At 41.4% G+C, this 14362-nt stretch overlaps 1 protein-coding gene across 1 annotated transcript; it reads left to right on the top strand.

The window, feature by feature from the left end:
* Positions 1 to 11412: 11412 nt before the first annotated feature.
* On the top strand, positions 11413 to 13404 carry LOC103922999 (C-C chemokine receptor type 5-like). Its single transcript, XM_009331236.1, has 2 exons — positions 11413 to 11569; positions 12216 to 13404. Exon 2 carries the CDS (start codon positions 12227 to 12229, stop codon positions 13295 to 13297), a length of 1071 nt encoding a protein of 356 aa, XP_009329511.1. The 5' UTR covers positions 11413 to 11569; positions 12216 to 12226; the 3' UTR covers positions 13298 to 13404.
* Positions 13405 to 14362: the final 958 nt, after the last annotated feature.

Raw genomic sequence — 14362 nt, forward strand, 5'->3', positions numbered from 1 at the left:
GTTAGGCTAGGCTCCCTCATGAGAAAAACATGCTCTTCACATACACGGTAAGTCTGATGTTTGGGATACACTTCTAGGCAGACAGTAGCCTTGAACTGCAAAAGCAGCCAACTGCAGAGGACACATATCCACTTTGCCTTCCCAAAAGAGTGTCCATAGACAACTGGTGCCTCAATTAGAACTGCATGCTAATTGAAGACTCGAGACCATTAGTCAACTGGTGTCCTATGGCCATACATTTATGCCATTATTAGGAGTTTCCCTGTGAAAGAAAGTGGTATTCTAGGGACATGATGTTAGCAAAGAAGAGGCAGGAGGGGCACAGTGGAGAACTTCTTGCTTCAAACTGTAAGGAAGTGCAGGTTAGCACTCCTTATGCAAGTGAATGGTCATTCTGCTTTTTTTCCCATTTACTTCAAAGGGCACCGCTCAGGCATGTAAAACCTTGCTCCTGGAAATCTGGAGGGGCAGGTTCAACTAGCCTCCGGGCAAGGTAAGGACACAAGAGAGGATTCCACACTACTTAACATTAGCCACGTGACTCAGATGCCTACATTAACAGCAAATCTCTTCAAGGTCCCTCAGTAGTCAGCAGAGAAAAAGAGATGCCCGAGTCAGAAGCAGACATATGATTTAAGCAGCCTCTGGGGGAGACTATCTGTCCAACTATAGAAGGAGCCTGGAAATGCCAGCCTCTTGATTTAGTTATCAGATGCCTTAATCTAGGTGGTGCAAATACTCTTCCCCCTGTAGCCTTATAACATCAAGGCACTGCTTCTATTAGTTGTTAGCTTTTATCCTATCAGCTATTATAATCTGGCCACTAACTTGTGAGGTTATAGCCACAGAAAAAAAGAAAAGACCAAAAACTATCCTCACAGTAAACTTTCTTGCTTGGAAATAATATTTTTCCTTTCTTTTGTACTTTTTTACTGCACTAAAGTGAAAGCACCTTTTTAATATTAAAACCTAAATTAGTTCAGTGTGATACAAATCCTGCTGTAACTGTGATATTTCTACTGCTGTGTTTTATTTTAAATTCTTTTATTGTTGGAATTATATTTCTCCCTGTTTTCATGTTAATGCAGTGAAATTAATAAAATCTGTGTCTGAAAAACAATGTATACCCTGTAGCCCATGTTCTCTTCCTAAGCAAAAGGTCATCAGCTCTGCTGTCAGAATGGAGGTTGCAAAAAGATGCAACTATGGACTTAAACACTCGCAATACTACACTCCAGTGAAGCAAACCAAACTGAACAAGCAGAGAACTATCTGCCCAGTCCAGAAGCTACTGTAGCTGGCAAGGCTTTTATCTACCCGCAAGCTTGAGAAGAGTGCATTATAATAGCTTCAGGAAAAGTCTAGGGCCACAGATTTTAGATGGGTGAAATTTGACAGGTAGGAGAAACAGGAATGTGCATAGGGGAAGAGGAGGAATAAAGGAGAGCAATAAAAGATGGCACTCTATTAATATTGGGATAAAGACAGGATTCTCCATAGACTTTCTGCAGCTAATTTCAGATCTCCTTGCACTGCATAGAGTGACCCCAGCAAAGCGGTGTGCCTGGTCTCCCAAGTTTTACGTGTAAGGAACTTTAGGCATTCAAAGTTCAATATGGAAATATGCTTCTGCTTCACCATGTCATTCACCCTGTCCCACTGTCCCAATTCCTTTTTTCAGCCTACGATCCACACCTCCTCCTCTCCCCTGCACACTCTTTTCATCTGTCCACAATGGGATAAGCTAAATTCTATACCCGCTGCCTTTGTTTTCTGATTTGCATTTTCTATTTTGTGCTGGCAGGAAAACAAATAAACTAAACCTAAAGATTAGCTTATTGTTATGTTATGTGCCTAGGCAGGATAATCCTTGATCCTTTGCACTGAGACAAGCAAGGCTCTAGATAGTTTTGTGGCAGATGTTGAGTCTTAATCAGTCAGATGTGGCTGCAGCATGGTGTAGCTACAGGCCAGGTAGTTCCAAATTAGACTAGCAGGACTTCAAGCAGTCTGGTCACAGTGGGATGGAGCTACCCATGGGGAAGGTTTAGGAAGATCCCCAGTCCCTATGAAAGAGAACACAAGCCACCTCGGCAGAGAAGTGGGGGAAATTTTACATACGGGAGACAAATATTCCATAACTCAAGCTCTGCTGGAAAAGCACTGAGATGAAGATGCAGTGTGTATATAAGAGCTAGAGAAGCAGGCAGATACACAGAAACTATGCGGTGAATAAAAGGTATGTTAAGAAAATGGCAAGGCACACCAGAATAGTAATTACAGCAGAGAAGAAGCTAACACAAGAAGAACCACTACAGTGCTTGGGAGGCATCTGAGCTGCTCTGGTGAAATACTGAGGAAACGAAAGCAAACATTTGAGACAGTGTACAAGTAGCACCAGAACACCAAAAAGATTCAAGACAGGAGCTCTGTGAACACTACAAGTAAATTGTTGCTTTACAACAAATGTTGAACAGCTAAGTGGAAACCATTACAAGTTCAAAATTCTGGGCACTGAATTTCTGAAGAGATAATGCGTTGACTGGGCTTTCAGCATGCTTATGAAAAGAATGCCCAGGTGCCATGGACAAATATCTACACATAGCCCCAAAACCAATCAATCGGTTTAGTTTACGCACAGGACAGGAAGGAGTCCGACCTTCCTGTTAGGAGATGCTACTGCCACATGTTCAGAAGCATGCGGGGAGGAATGCCCCATACAGCAAAAGATAACTCTGCCGACTGTCAGGCAGACTTCCTAGGGGGCAAAAGGACATGTAGCAAAAGTGCATATATGGTATTGGTGAGTGCTGAGCAGTACTTACAACCAATCACCAAATTTATAATCACTGCCATTGGTTTGTCTGTGGTAAGTATATCATGGACAAACATAGAAATAGTGAAACTTCTGGTAACCGGTGCATAGGGATGTTCCTGTCATAAGACTTTCTTGTTTGTTAACCCAACTGTGACCTTATGTGTACATATTTTAGATAAGATAAAGGTAAATGGAGTATAAAGGAAGAATAGATTAAAACGGATAAATAGGAAAAAGCAGTGGCAAAAAATGAGAGAATTACTTTATCAGCTTTAACAGAGGCTAATCAAGTAATAGCCAAAGTAATGGGAAGATCAGAGATAAATACTTTAAGCAGAACGTTAAAAGATTTAGGCAAGTAAGAGAGACTTTCAGTTATGAAGCTCCAAAATAAGTATGACTCCTTCCAGTGAAAACTTACAAAAGGGATAAATACAAAGAACATAAGGACAAATTTACATGGTATATTGTTCCAGTTAACAAAAACCAAAGAAATGAAGTGCCAGGAGAATGACATGATGCTGACCAGGTTAAATGGCACAACGGGCAGATACTGCTCATTTTGAAGTTTAGTTGTGCTGCTGTTTTCAACCGCTGATGCCTACTGACCTTCTCTAGTGGTTACTGTGGTTACTGTGGCCTTAGAAGCATTACACCTTAGTACAGTAATAAAAAAAATTAAGCTAGCAGAGGAAACAAAACCAAACCAGTAAATTCTGGTGCATTTAGAATATCAATAGCAATCAGGCCAAAACAAAGAAGCATGTTTGTCTAGAAACAAGGGGTGAAGGCATTGCTTTGTACCCATATTCTGGTGACACTTGCCTATTAGGAGTTGTACTTCATTCAGAAAATGGAATGGTATGGAAAAGAAATGTTTTATAAGTTTGTACAACTGCCACGCAGTTTTGTAATTCCTGTGACAGTGAGAGCAATCTTGGTCTGAGTGTTTTAAGTCTGAAATGACTGATCCTGGGAAGGTGGGGCCACAACACTGAACTGGAGGAGGGCAGCATTATCAGATACAGAGGCCAAAATGCAAAACTGCAGAAACCTTCAAGTGACGACCAACTTTGCAGAACTGTCTACAAAGTTGTGCCAGTAGGACGCTAACCATACGACACTAACAACACAACCTATCCTGATACCAGACTTTTTGAATGGAATGGGAACCAAGTGGATGGAAGTGAAGGAGCCATTTGGACATAACTTGCAGGGATGCTATCATGAGGTATGGACAATTACAGACTACAGTTGATCTTTGGCACCCAAAAGTACTTTCTGGTTCCTGGATCCTGGCACATACCTTGTCATTGTACAGACTCTGTCCATCCTTTCTGTGATGTAGTTTTCACTGGGAAGAAATTTGGTGTGTCATTTTCCCAGTCTGCCTGATCAAAGGTCCAGGATTTATATGTACACTGAGGAGTGCTTCTGATTAACAGTTAAGATAGATAGCCTCAAACAGCACATCTAGACCTAGAATTTATGTACTATAAATGTACCTGAAAACAGCAAAGTGTGAGAACTAAAGGCCTACGTAAAAATGAGATTCTGAGAGCTGAAAATCTGTGAAATGCATAGCTATGGCCCAAAAGTAAAATCTATTGTACTATGATAACACCTTCTATATAAAACAGGGCAGCATACATCAGAAGCCTTGGATAAAAATGGTAGAAGGAAGCAATGCTCTCTTCCTCCTTGCTGCATGAGGAAACACAGCTAGTTCAGTAAGATCAGCTTGGGGAAAGCCAAAACCAAAATAATACCATGACAATGGAATTAATATGTGCTGCAACGGATAATTATGTACGTGCAAGATTTACAAGAGAGAAACAAACAGACAACAGAAGAATAGGGGGGATGGGGGGAAAAAAACCCTTGATCTTACTGCCAGTAAACAACCATGTGAAGAAGTAGTGTTAATCCAGATTAGAAATGCTTGTGTCTTCCAGAGTTCGGTTTTTTGTAACCCAGCTTCCTTGAACCTGTGAAATGTGTGAAATGTTTTGTTGGTTTTTTTTTACTAGTCTCCATGACTGAAATCTTAGGGTGTGGTACATAACGTTTTTTCCTCCATTTTCCTCAAAAGAATGTACCTCACAGATGTAAGATTGGGTGTGATTGTACAGTGGCAGCAAAAGATTAGTCACAAGAACTTGGGAGCCTGAAAGAAAAGGCTGATAAGAAAAACACCCCTAAGCAACAAAGTAGTTTTAGCTGGATGTCTTTATTCAGCCTCTTCAAAACAAAGACATTTAACTATTACTGATGAAATAAAGTATATGCTAATACTAACCTAATTTGGACATGGATTTTGTGAATATAACAAGTAACAAAATGAAATATAATTGGGGGAACCAATGGAAAAAGAAATCCATCCAGTCTGTGTTCACATGTCTTCATTAGACCTCTTCTCCAGATGAAAAGGATGATCTGCTTTGCTGTAGTTATAGACTTCAGTAAGTGTTGTGCACTATCATATTGTGTATCTCTAAGAAAGGTGTCTGCCATTCTGCCCTAGGCCTTTTTTCCCCCCCAGTCTTTCTTCTTCAGGTGGTGCAAGTTTGTAATAAATTGAATGGAAACTGTTAGTTGCATTTTCAAATTTCTGTGCCCATAATTCTGCTTGATGACATTTGTATGTCACACTGGTATGTGAGTAACTGGTATGTGTCCTAGCAGACATTTCAGTACTGGTGTAGACTTCACATAAATGATGACATCTCCTTGCGGGAGTGCCATATCACTTAGATACTGGATACTTCAGTGTGATGGCCTGATTACTATGAAGATGAATCATATAATCAGTCACTAGACAGAAGAGATTGACGAATGCAGTTTGACTTGACAGTGTACATGGCTGCATACTTGCTGAGTACATCAACTTGAGCCCCACAGGTAAGGAATGAAACCCACTGCCATTCCAGGAATGTCTTTATGGAGGGAATGAGCGTTACACCACTAAACATAACTCCTACTCATCTCTGAAAGTAAAATTGTAATAGGTAAAATTCCAAGCTATATCAACCCACTGTATTATTCCTTTTATTATTGAACAATAGCTTCAATTTCTTGGTAAAATTATGAGGGTCACCTGTAGGTGAAGATTCTTAAAATCTGCTGTAGCTCATGGCAAGCAGCAGTGCACTTTTTCAAAGAGATGGTGGGCAAGGGATTGAGAAAAGCTGAAAAAATCTGACTTGTAACAATGGATGTACTCTTTGCATTGTCCATACCTCAGTGTTGACACACACATTAGATGGAGGCAATCTGAAGGCAGCAGGGATGAGGAGGTGACACAGCAGCAAGACAGCCAGTCCCAGGCTGGTGTGATGGAGCTTCAGACTGGATGGGAGGCTGAGTCCTGCAGGGGCCCATTGAGAGTGACTGAGGGGAGTAGGGGAGCAGAGAGGGGGACAAAAGAAAGATCTTGTCCTAACAGCATTGATGAACAACACACCACCAGCACCCCGGCACCCAGCAAACAGCACAAGGGGCCTGGACTCACCTACAGCCACATGCAAGACTTGATCAAATCTGACTTCCCAGCAGCTCTACTTATCTGTAGCTGGTGTAGAGCTAATTGAACATATTGTGTAGGCGCTGATAATAAAGTCGCAGTCCAGGTGCCTGCTGCCAGTGTGTCCCTGTATTTGGGCTGCCAAGTGTCATAGCTATTCACACTCTCTGTGGGGAGTCTCTCATCCAGCTGTAAGACCCAGATGGTGAGCAGACCAAAACCATTCCCCTTAGTCAGTTGCTATAACTGTGAGTGGCAGAGGCCCTCTGTTGGCATGCAACACCCTCTGCAATCTTACGGTGCTAATCAGTAAAGGAAATACCAAGCTACATTTGCTGATCAGACTGAGCTATGAGAACAAAAAGCTATAAGCAACAAAATCAAATAGATTAATAAAGCAAATTAATCTATGGGAACAAGGGACTATTTCTGAAGACCAGCCTAGCACAGGTCTTAGTTTTAAGTTGTTGTTGTTAGTTCAAAAGTTTGAGACCAGTTTTGTGAGAGCATATTTCAGAATCAAAAGCTTGATGAAAAACAGACAAGTCCAACAACAGGTTTGAGACTGTTTCCCCTGTTCATATAGTGTGAGATTATGAAAGGTTTTAGAGTCTCCAGTAGGTTCAGTAACATGTAACAAACAGTGAACAATGAAGCAGGCTTCAGAAAGAAATCCTTAAGATGTCTGTTAATTTCAGTATGTAGACTGTTTAGGAATTATACATTGAAAAATTAATTTAATACAGTACCTTGTTTGAGAATTACAAGAATTCATGATAAAAGTGCAGTTCTTTTCAGCAAAGTTTGGCAGCAATTAAGAGCTTGATTTAGGTGTAGTGGAAACATTTTTAGAAGCAGCTCTTTCCATTGACTGTATAGGGGGTCTAATACAGTCCATCAAGTAAGGTAGTGTGAACGTACCCTTAGAATACCCTACAGCAGCCATTAATTTTGACGCTGAGACTCCAGCCCTTAGAGAGCTCATTGGAACAGCTGATTAGGAAAGGAAGAGAAAAATCTATTGATCCTATGGAATAAAGACCTTGATTAGTCCCTCATGCAAAGAAGGGTTGACAAGGAAAACAGGCTGAGCTTTTTGCTTTTTACTGACTCCTTCCAGATCTGAAATCTAACTCAGAAGCTGTGATTCCCTTGACTTCCGTTAAGGAATGGCAGCATCCAAAGCAAGACATCTCCATTGGGCTTTTGGCATTTTAAAATCTTTTAAGGATACTAAGGACTGAGTGCAGGAAAGACATCCCTTTAGCGCCTTCGCTAAAGGATGAGATACTCCAGAACTCTCCAAAGAGATGTCAAGGGGAGGCAGGGGGTTGCACTTTATTAGGTATCTTCTCAGGGTTTCTCTCTCAGGGGTTCTCAGGCATCTGATAAGGCACCGTCTCTTTCTCGTTTTCTCTGTACCTTTCCTACCTCCTGTGTGGTTTCTTTGATGTCTAAGAAGGATCTAAAAAGCTGCTCACAGTGCAGGTTCAGTTTAACTCTACAAGTCACAGGAATCAGCCACAAGGAAATAAGTTGATAAGAAATCAGATTCTATCAGGCTTTTCTGAAGCTTAATTCCAAAAAGTAAGTAACAGTGTTGTTTGAAAAGAAGGTCAGACTCACTATATAGACTAAGTCATAGTCTTATGAGAGGGATTAAAATAAAAAACACAGTCCAAAAGACCAGGTTAGAGAAAAATATAATCAATCAAATCTCCTAAAATATAAGGACTGCAACTCAGAGCAAGCCAACAGAAAGTGCAGGTAATTCTGAATAAAAGCGTAAGCTTTATTCAAAAGCTCCACTTTTTGTTCAGGGACAAAAACCATAAAAGAAATGTAATGATTGAGAAATGTAAAGGGATGAACCTCATGTAAACTGTTCTTGATTCAAAGAGGTTAGCTAAATGAAAAAGAGAAAACAACGATATAAAAACCTTTTTCTCAAACTACAGTTGTGGGTTGTGAAACTTTGAGTTCAGCTCCTAGGAGGATCCTCCACAATTTCAACATCTCTGCACATCTCACAGTTAGAAAAGTAACATCTGATGACCCATTTTTAGAAAAAAGAGAACTGCTCCTTGAGTTTTTTTTAAATGAAAACAGATTTGTTTGCTAGAAGTTTTCAAATTGATACATCCTTCTTCATGCAGGAAGAGGTGGTTTTGACCTTCTTCTCGTGACTGACACACCGGTTTAGGGTTACTCTTAATGTAATAATCCAAGCCATCACTTAAACCATAAGATATATGGTAAGTCATCTTTGCTTCTTTTTTTTTTTTAACATTTAAAAGTTGCTTAGGTAGTCTAATGTCTGAGGTGAAAAATACTTGTGGAATCTTGCCAGTGTACTCATCTTTAAAAATTACCCTGGGGAAATGCATAGGATATGCATTAAATGGAATACACTACTTTTAAAGGACAGAACCACTAGATGACTTGAGCAGGGGATCCAGGCAAGCAAAGAAATAAATCTCTAGAGATTGATCTGAGTAAGAAATATAATGGAGTATGCCTCTCTGACTTTTTCTCTGAAGATGATATATAATGATGGAAATTTGGATTTTAAAACTGTTACTGCAAAGACAGAACAGCTTATTTGAGTGAAGAGTACTTATTCTCACAGGATGACTACAGCAAATCTGATGTTGTATTTTAAACACTGTCTCATGGAACCTGTTCACACACAGCATAGCTTAGCATTTTAACTCTGTTTACTACACCTTTTTAATTGTTACCATTTTATAGCACTGTGCAAGTGAACTGAAACTCACTTTAATAAAATCTTTGCCTCTTTAAAAACAGAGAGCTCTGACCTGAAACTCAGCATGAAACAGTGACATGAGTTTGCTCAGCTTTTCTATGGAGAGCTTTTCTCTTGAAAACTGCATGACTGCTAGTCTCAACCAGAGCAACAGAATTTGTATAGCAGATTGCAGATTTCTAGAAATACTGTATTTATCTAACTGTATTCAAAATAATACAGACCTCTTTTTGAAATACCCTTTCTTCAGAGATCTTCCAGGATTATCTTTGGGGTTTTTTCCTAATGATCAGGAAACATAAGCCCAGTCAGATATCTCTTAATTAGATAAACAACCCAGGGTGATTAATCCGGTGAAGCATTCTAGCCAGTGGCCAACACTGTTTCATAAAACAGTGAGATTACAGGATAAAGCACAAAACCACTTACAATTCCTTTTTCTGGTTCCTGAATTAGCACCTGTAGTTTCCATTGTCGGCATGTGCTGGATACTGTATACAACTCAGGGAAGTAAGTACTTTTGCAGAGAGAGGCTTCAGAAGCAAAGGCAAGGCTAGAGGAATGGGGCCCAGTTAGCAGAAGGAACCACTCAGAGGGGACATCAATTTAAGCATGCAAAAAGGGCTGAAAGAAGATAAGATGCAGGGAAGATGTGGTTGTCATTCCAAGAATGCAAAGGAAAAGGAGGGAAGGCATTGAGATAGCAGTTAGCAGGAAGAAGGGGCTGTCGTGAAAAGAATTACCGCAATAATATTGAGGTAGCATTTTGCAATAATATTTGCATGAATCCTATCAACCACATACTCATAAAATCCCACTCTGGGTTTATGACCCTGGTGTTTTTCATATCTATGTTTATGCATGAGCATCATGCAGGTGCAAAATGATCAAGACAGGACGTGCCAGGTCTGGCACTGTGTTGCAGCCAGTCCCTCATCCCATAATCCCAGCATACAGCATGGCTAACTGACACATAGGAAATGGGGATATTTAGCTATATGCAGTACCAGGGACTTGTACTGTCAGGGTATGCAACATAGATCTAGCAGATCTAGCTGAAGGGAATATAATATTTGCGCAGTGCTCAACTCTTGTCATGTTTTGAAATAAAGAAGTTAATGTTTTGGACCAAAGAGTCTTTTAGAAAGGTGGGGTTTTCTTCTAAAAGAGTTGCTGAAAGTACTTAAGAAATATAAACCCTTAGATACTCTAAAATCAGTTTATTTACTGTCAGTACACCTGAGCCACAGCCACTTCCTTTACCAACAAAACCATTATCTCAGTATTGTAGTAACTATGTAGTTAGTAAGGCTGTGGAAAAAAACTTTTCACAGAGATTGCCAGAGCTTCATGAAAGCTGTGAAAGATTTCAAAACCATCAACCTGCTATGAACAGCCACCAATCTGCCGTGAAGTGCCTGACAAAAGCAGTCATGATGACACAGGAAGAAAAAGCAGCCCTTTTACCAGACAGCAAATAGCTCTATTTACGCGGCTACCAAACCCATGGATTTCACTTCCCCACTAAGTGACCAGGAGGCACATTTGGTCCCTCTGACACCCGTCTTCACAAAATCCTCTTCCCGGCTTCTCACGGGACATGCAGGAATTCTTCCATTGTCTCCGGGGGTGTGTGAGAAGACAGATCTCAACTTTTCAGAGACCAAATTACACAAAGCTATGCTTCTGCATCTGGCTCACAGTCCTACCAGGGACTTGGGAAAGGGGGAGGGTCTGGTGGCAGGAGGGGCTGACCTCAAAGTCACAAGCCTTTACCGGCTCCCACTGTAACAGAACTTGCCTGAGGGCTTTCACAGCTCTGCTGCACAGCTTACCTCCCAGGCTGTGACTCCTTCTTGCACGGGAAGCCCAGTCCCCCGCAACAGTCCCCAGACCAAAACTGGAGGGACAGGGAGTTTGGGCAACCCTTGCGCTTCCTCAATTGCTATGTCACCTCACAGGAAACAGTGACTAACAAAAGATGAAGGACGATATCAAAACAACCGCTGCCCATGAAGAACTGTTAGTGCACACTCACAGCGATGGCCATGTCTGCCTTTCACCCTTGTGCCCCCTCCGAGACACTTAGCCAATCTAAACTTTGGAGCTCCTGAATCACAGCTGTTAAACAGCTACTGAAACAAGGAGTCAAAACTTCTTTCATCCCCGCGGATGCACTGGGGAGGTCTTTCAACTGACAGGAAGATGCCACAACAGATATAGGTGTTATAGGCCACGCTGATAGCAGCTGTCACCTTCTATGCCATTTGCCAAGGTGTTTGCCTATCTGTTCTTTCTACAGGACTGCGCACCGTTTTCATTCCAGAGCTACCTAAGACCAGCACGCTTCCATGGCCTACGCCTGACCCAGACTCTGTAAAGGACACAACATTTGCCATTTTAACCAGACCAACGCTGCCGACTTGCTGCTCTGCAACACCCAGGACAGCACGTCCACCAGGTGGGTATGTTTAGTACTGCGCAAAGGTCATTTCCACACCTCCAGTGACCCGATTCCCACAGGCATTAAGGCTCCCAGGAAGTCATGAACAACCCGAACAAGCGGCAGTCAGTTTGTTTTGCCCAGGTCACAGCGCCTTTGCAGGCACCGGCTTACACCTTGCCAGTGCCTGGTCCTCCTTGGGTGCGGGCTACAGTACGGGCTGGCACAACGACGGCTATGCTCTGCGTGGCAGCTGCTGTGCTTTCCTGCTGCTGCCTCGCTGGCTCGCTCCATCCCTTTGGAAAGCCGCTGCTGAGCACAACAGCCCTGAACTACCCACTGCTCAGGCTGAACTCATCATTCCTCTGCTTCTGGTTGCGTCAGGCAGCTGACAGGCTAGACTGAGGGGGAAAAACGCACCAGGCAGCGTACACGTAGGAAATGACACCCAGCACACTTCCAACATGCAGCAACGTGACTTCACAGCTATATAGATTGGTTTCCCGGGAGCTCTGCAATTTCGTTCTCTTCCACACATTGACGCAGTAATGCTTATGTGCTCAACAGCAAAAAGCATTCCAGATGAGGACATCGGCGTGTTTCATTCCCCTCACTGCCAAGCTTGGAGTTGCCTCTAGTTTAACGTCCTTTTCTTCCTTTCCAGACCAACACACCATGGAAAACCATACCACGGACTCAGCCGACTGGCCACTGACAACAGAATTTGACTACAGCGATTCAACACCATGCCCAGGAACTGAGGAAAAGCACTTTGCAGCAAAACTTCTGCCACCGCTTTATTCTTTGGTGGTGATATTTGGCCTCACGGGCAACATGCTTGTTGTCCTTATCCTGGTAAAATACAAGAGATTGAAGAGTATGACTGACATCTACCTGCTCAATTTGGCAATTTCTGATTTGTTGTTTATATTTTCTCTTCCTTTTTGGGCTTATTACGCTGTTCACAACTGGATTTTTGGGGAAGCGCTGTGTAGAATTCTCTCAGGTGTCTACCTGCTTGGCTTCTACAGCGGGATCTTTTTCATAATCCTGTTGACCCTAGACAGGTATCTGGCCATAGTGCATGCAGTGTTTGCCTTAAAAGCTAGGACAGTTACCTACGGCATCCTCACCAGCGCTGTCACTTGGGCTGTTGCTATTTTTGCTTCTGTTCCTGGGATAGTATTTCACAAAACTCAAAAGGAAAATTCACGTTATACTTGCAGTGCTCATTATCCACCAGAGCAGAGAAATGCATGGAAGCAATTCCTGACCTTAAAAATGAACATCCTGGGACTTGTTATTCCAATGTTAATTATGATCTGCAGCTACACACAAATTATAAAGACATTACTGCAATGCAGGAATGAGAAGAAACATAAAGCAGTCAGGCTTATTTTTATCATCATGATTGTCTACTTTTTTTTCTGGGCACCATACAACATTTGCATTCTCTTGCGTGATTTTCAAGGTACATTTTCCATCACTACTTGTGAAGGCAGTGGTCAACTGCACAAAGCAACCCAAGTGACAGAAACAATCTCCATGATCCACTGTTGTATCAACCCTGTAATTTATGCCTTCGCTGGAGAAAAATTTAGGAAGTATCTTCATAGCTTTTTCCAAAAGCAGATTGCATTCCACTTCTCTAAATACTGTCCCGTTTTCTATGTTGACACAGCTGAACGGGCTAGCTCCACCTACACCCAATCCACGGGAGAACAGGAAGTCTCTGCTGCATTGTAAGTTGTGTCTAGCGAAAAAGTGGAACTGACTTTTGTGAAACCAAGTCTGTGATGAAAGCCTACAGAATCTGTCCTGGATATTGGCTCTAAGGCAGCTGCAACAGATCACAGAATACATATTTACCAAAGCTTGTATTTGCTCATACATTTGGATATTTGTACATAAATGAAAAGGATGTATCAATTTAGCTACCTAGATATGCTAATGTGGTAGTCTGTAGGTAAAAAAAGCGTTCACTTTTTTGTGAATGTAAAAGCATAGTTTTGTACTATAGGGCCCAAAACCACACAGAGGCTGAGGGCCTAAGCTAGCAGGCTCATAAACTGATTTTTTCCTAGTGAACTAGAGGTTAGAAATTGACACTGGTTCTTTGGAAACATCTCTTGACTGTACCTTATACAAGGTATCTCACTCATTTAAACTCAGTCTCAGTCACATCTTTTAGTAGCCTGGTTGTGTATCTCTGTAAATAATGCTAAATTACTGAGGTCTGTGATACAGAATCTTTATAAGTGTTATGGGAAAATTTTATACATTTAGAAGAGACTCTGATATTTCAAGGTATATTTTCCTTTGCATATGGTTGAGAACCAACCTCTTGGATCTTTCTCATAATAGTTTTAACTACTAGGTGTTAAATGTGGACAACGAGTCAATAGGGTTTTAGCTTTTTAGTGCAGTGATTTTGCTTGTCATTTTTCTAGCCTACATAAGAGAAAAACTTTAAAATATGAAATAAATGCAGTCATAATGGCTGCAAAACCACAAAAGCGTTAGAGGTGTGAAAATGATTTCTGAACAGGGTTGACCCAGATGTTTTTTGAGATAAGCATATGCTATAGACATTTAAATTATCAAAACATATGAATAAGTAAAAATAGTCACTGTTCTACAGAGTCAAGGGCATAGAGCATCTCTTTTTTGTTTTAGAAGCAGGTATAATTTGGGGGCTATGACAATGTTTTTTTCTGCCATCTAGGGGTTTTACAGAGAGCAAAAGCTTCCATAATTAGTAAGACTGATGGTCAAATATGATTGGGCTTCCCCTTAAAGCTCAGATCCTGC

The sequence above is a fragment of the Pygoscelis adeliae genome, unplaced genomic scaffold (genome assembly GCF_000699105.1).
Source record: "Pygoscelis adeliae isolate BGI_AS28 unplaced genomic scaffold, ASM69910v1 Scaffold99, whole genome shotgun sequence".
Classification (NCBI taxonomy): Eukaryota; Metazoa; Chordata; class Aves; order Sphenisciformes; family Spheniscidae; genus Pygoscelis; species Pygoscelis adeliae.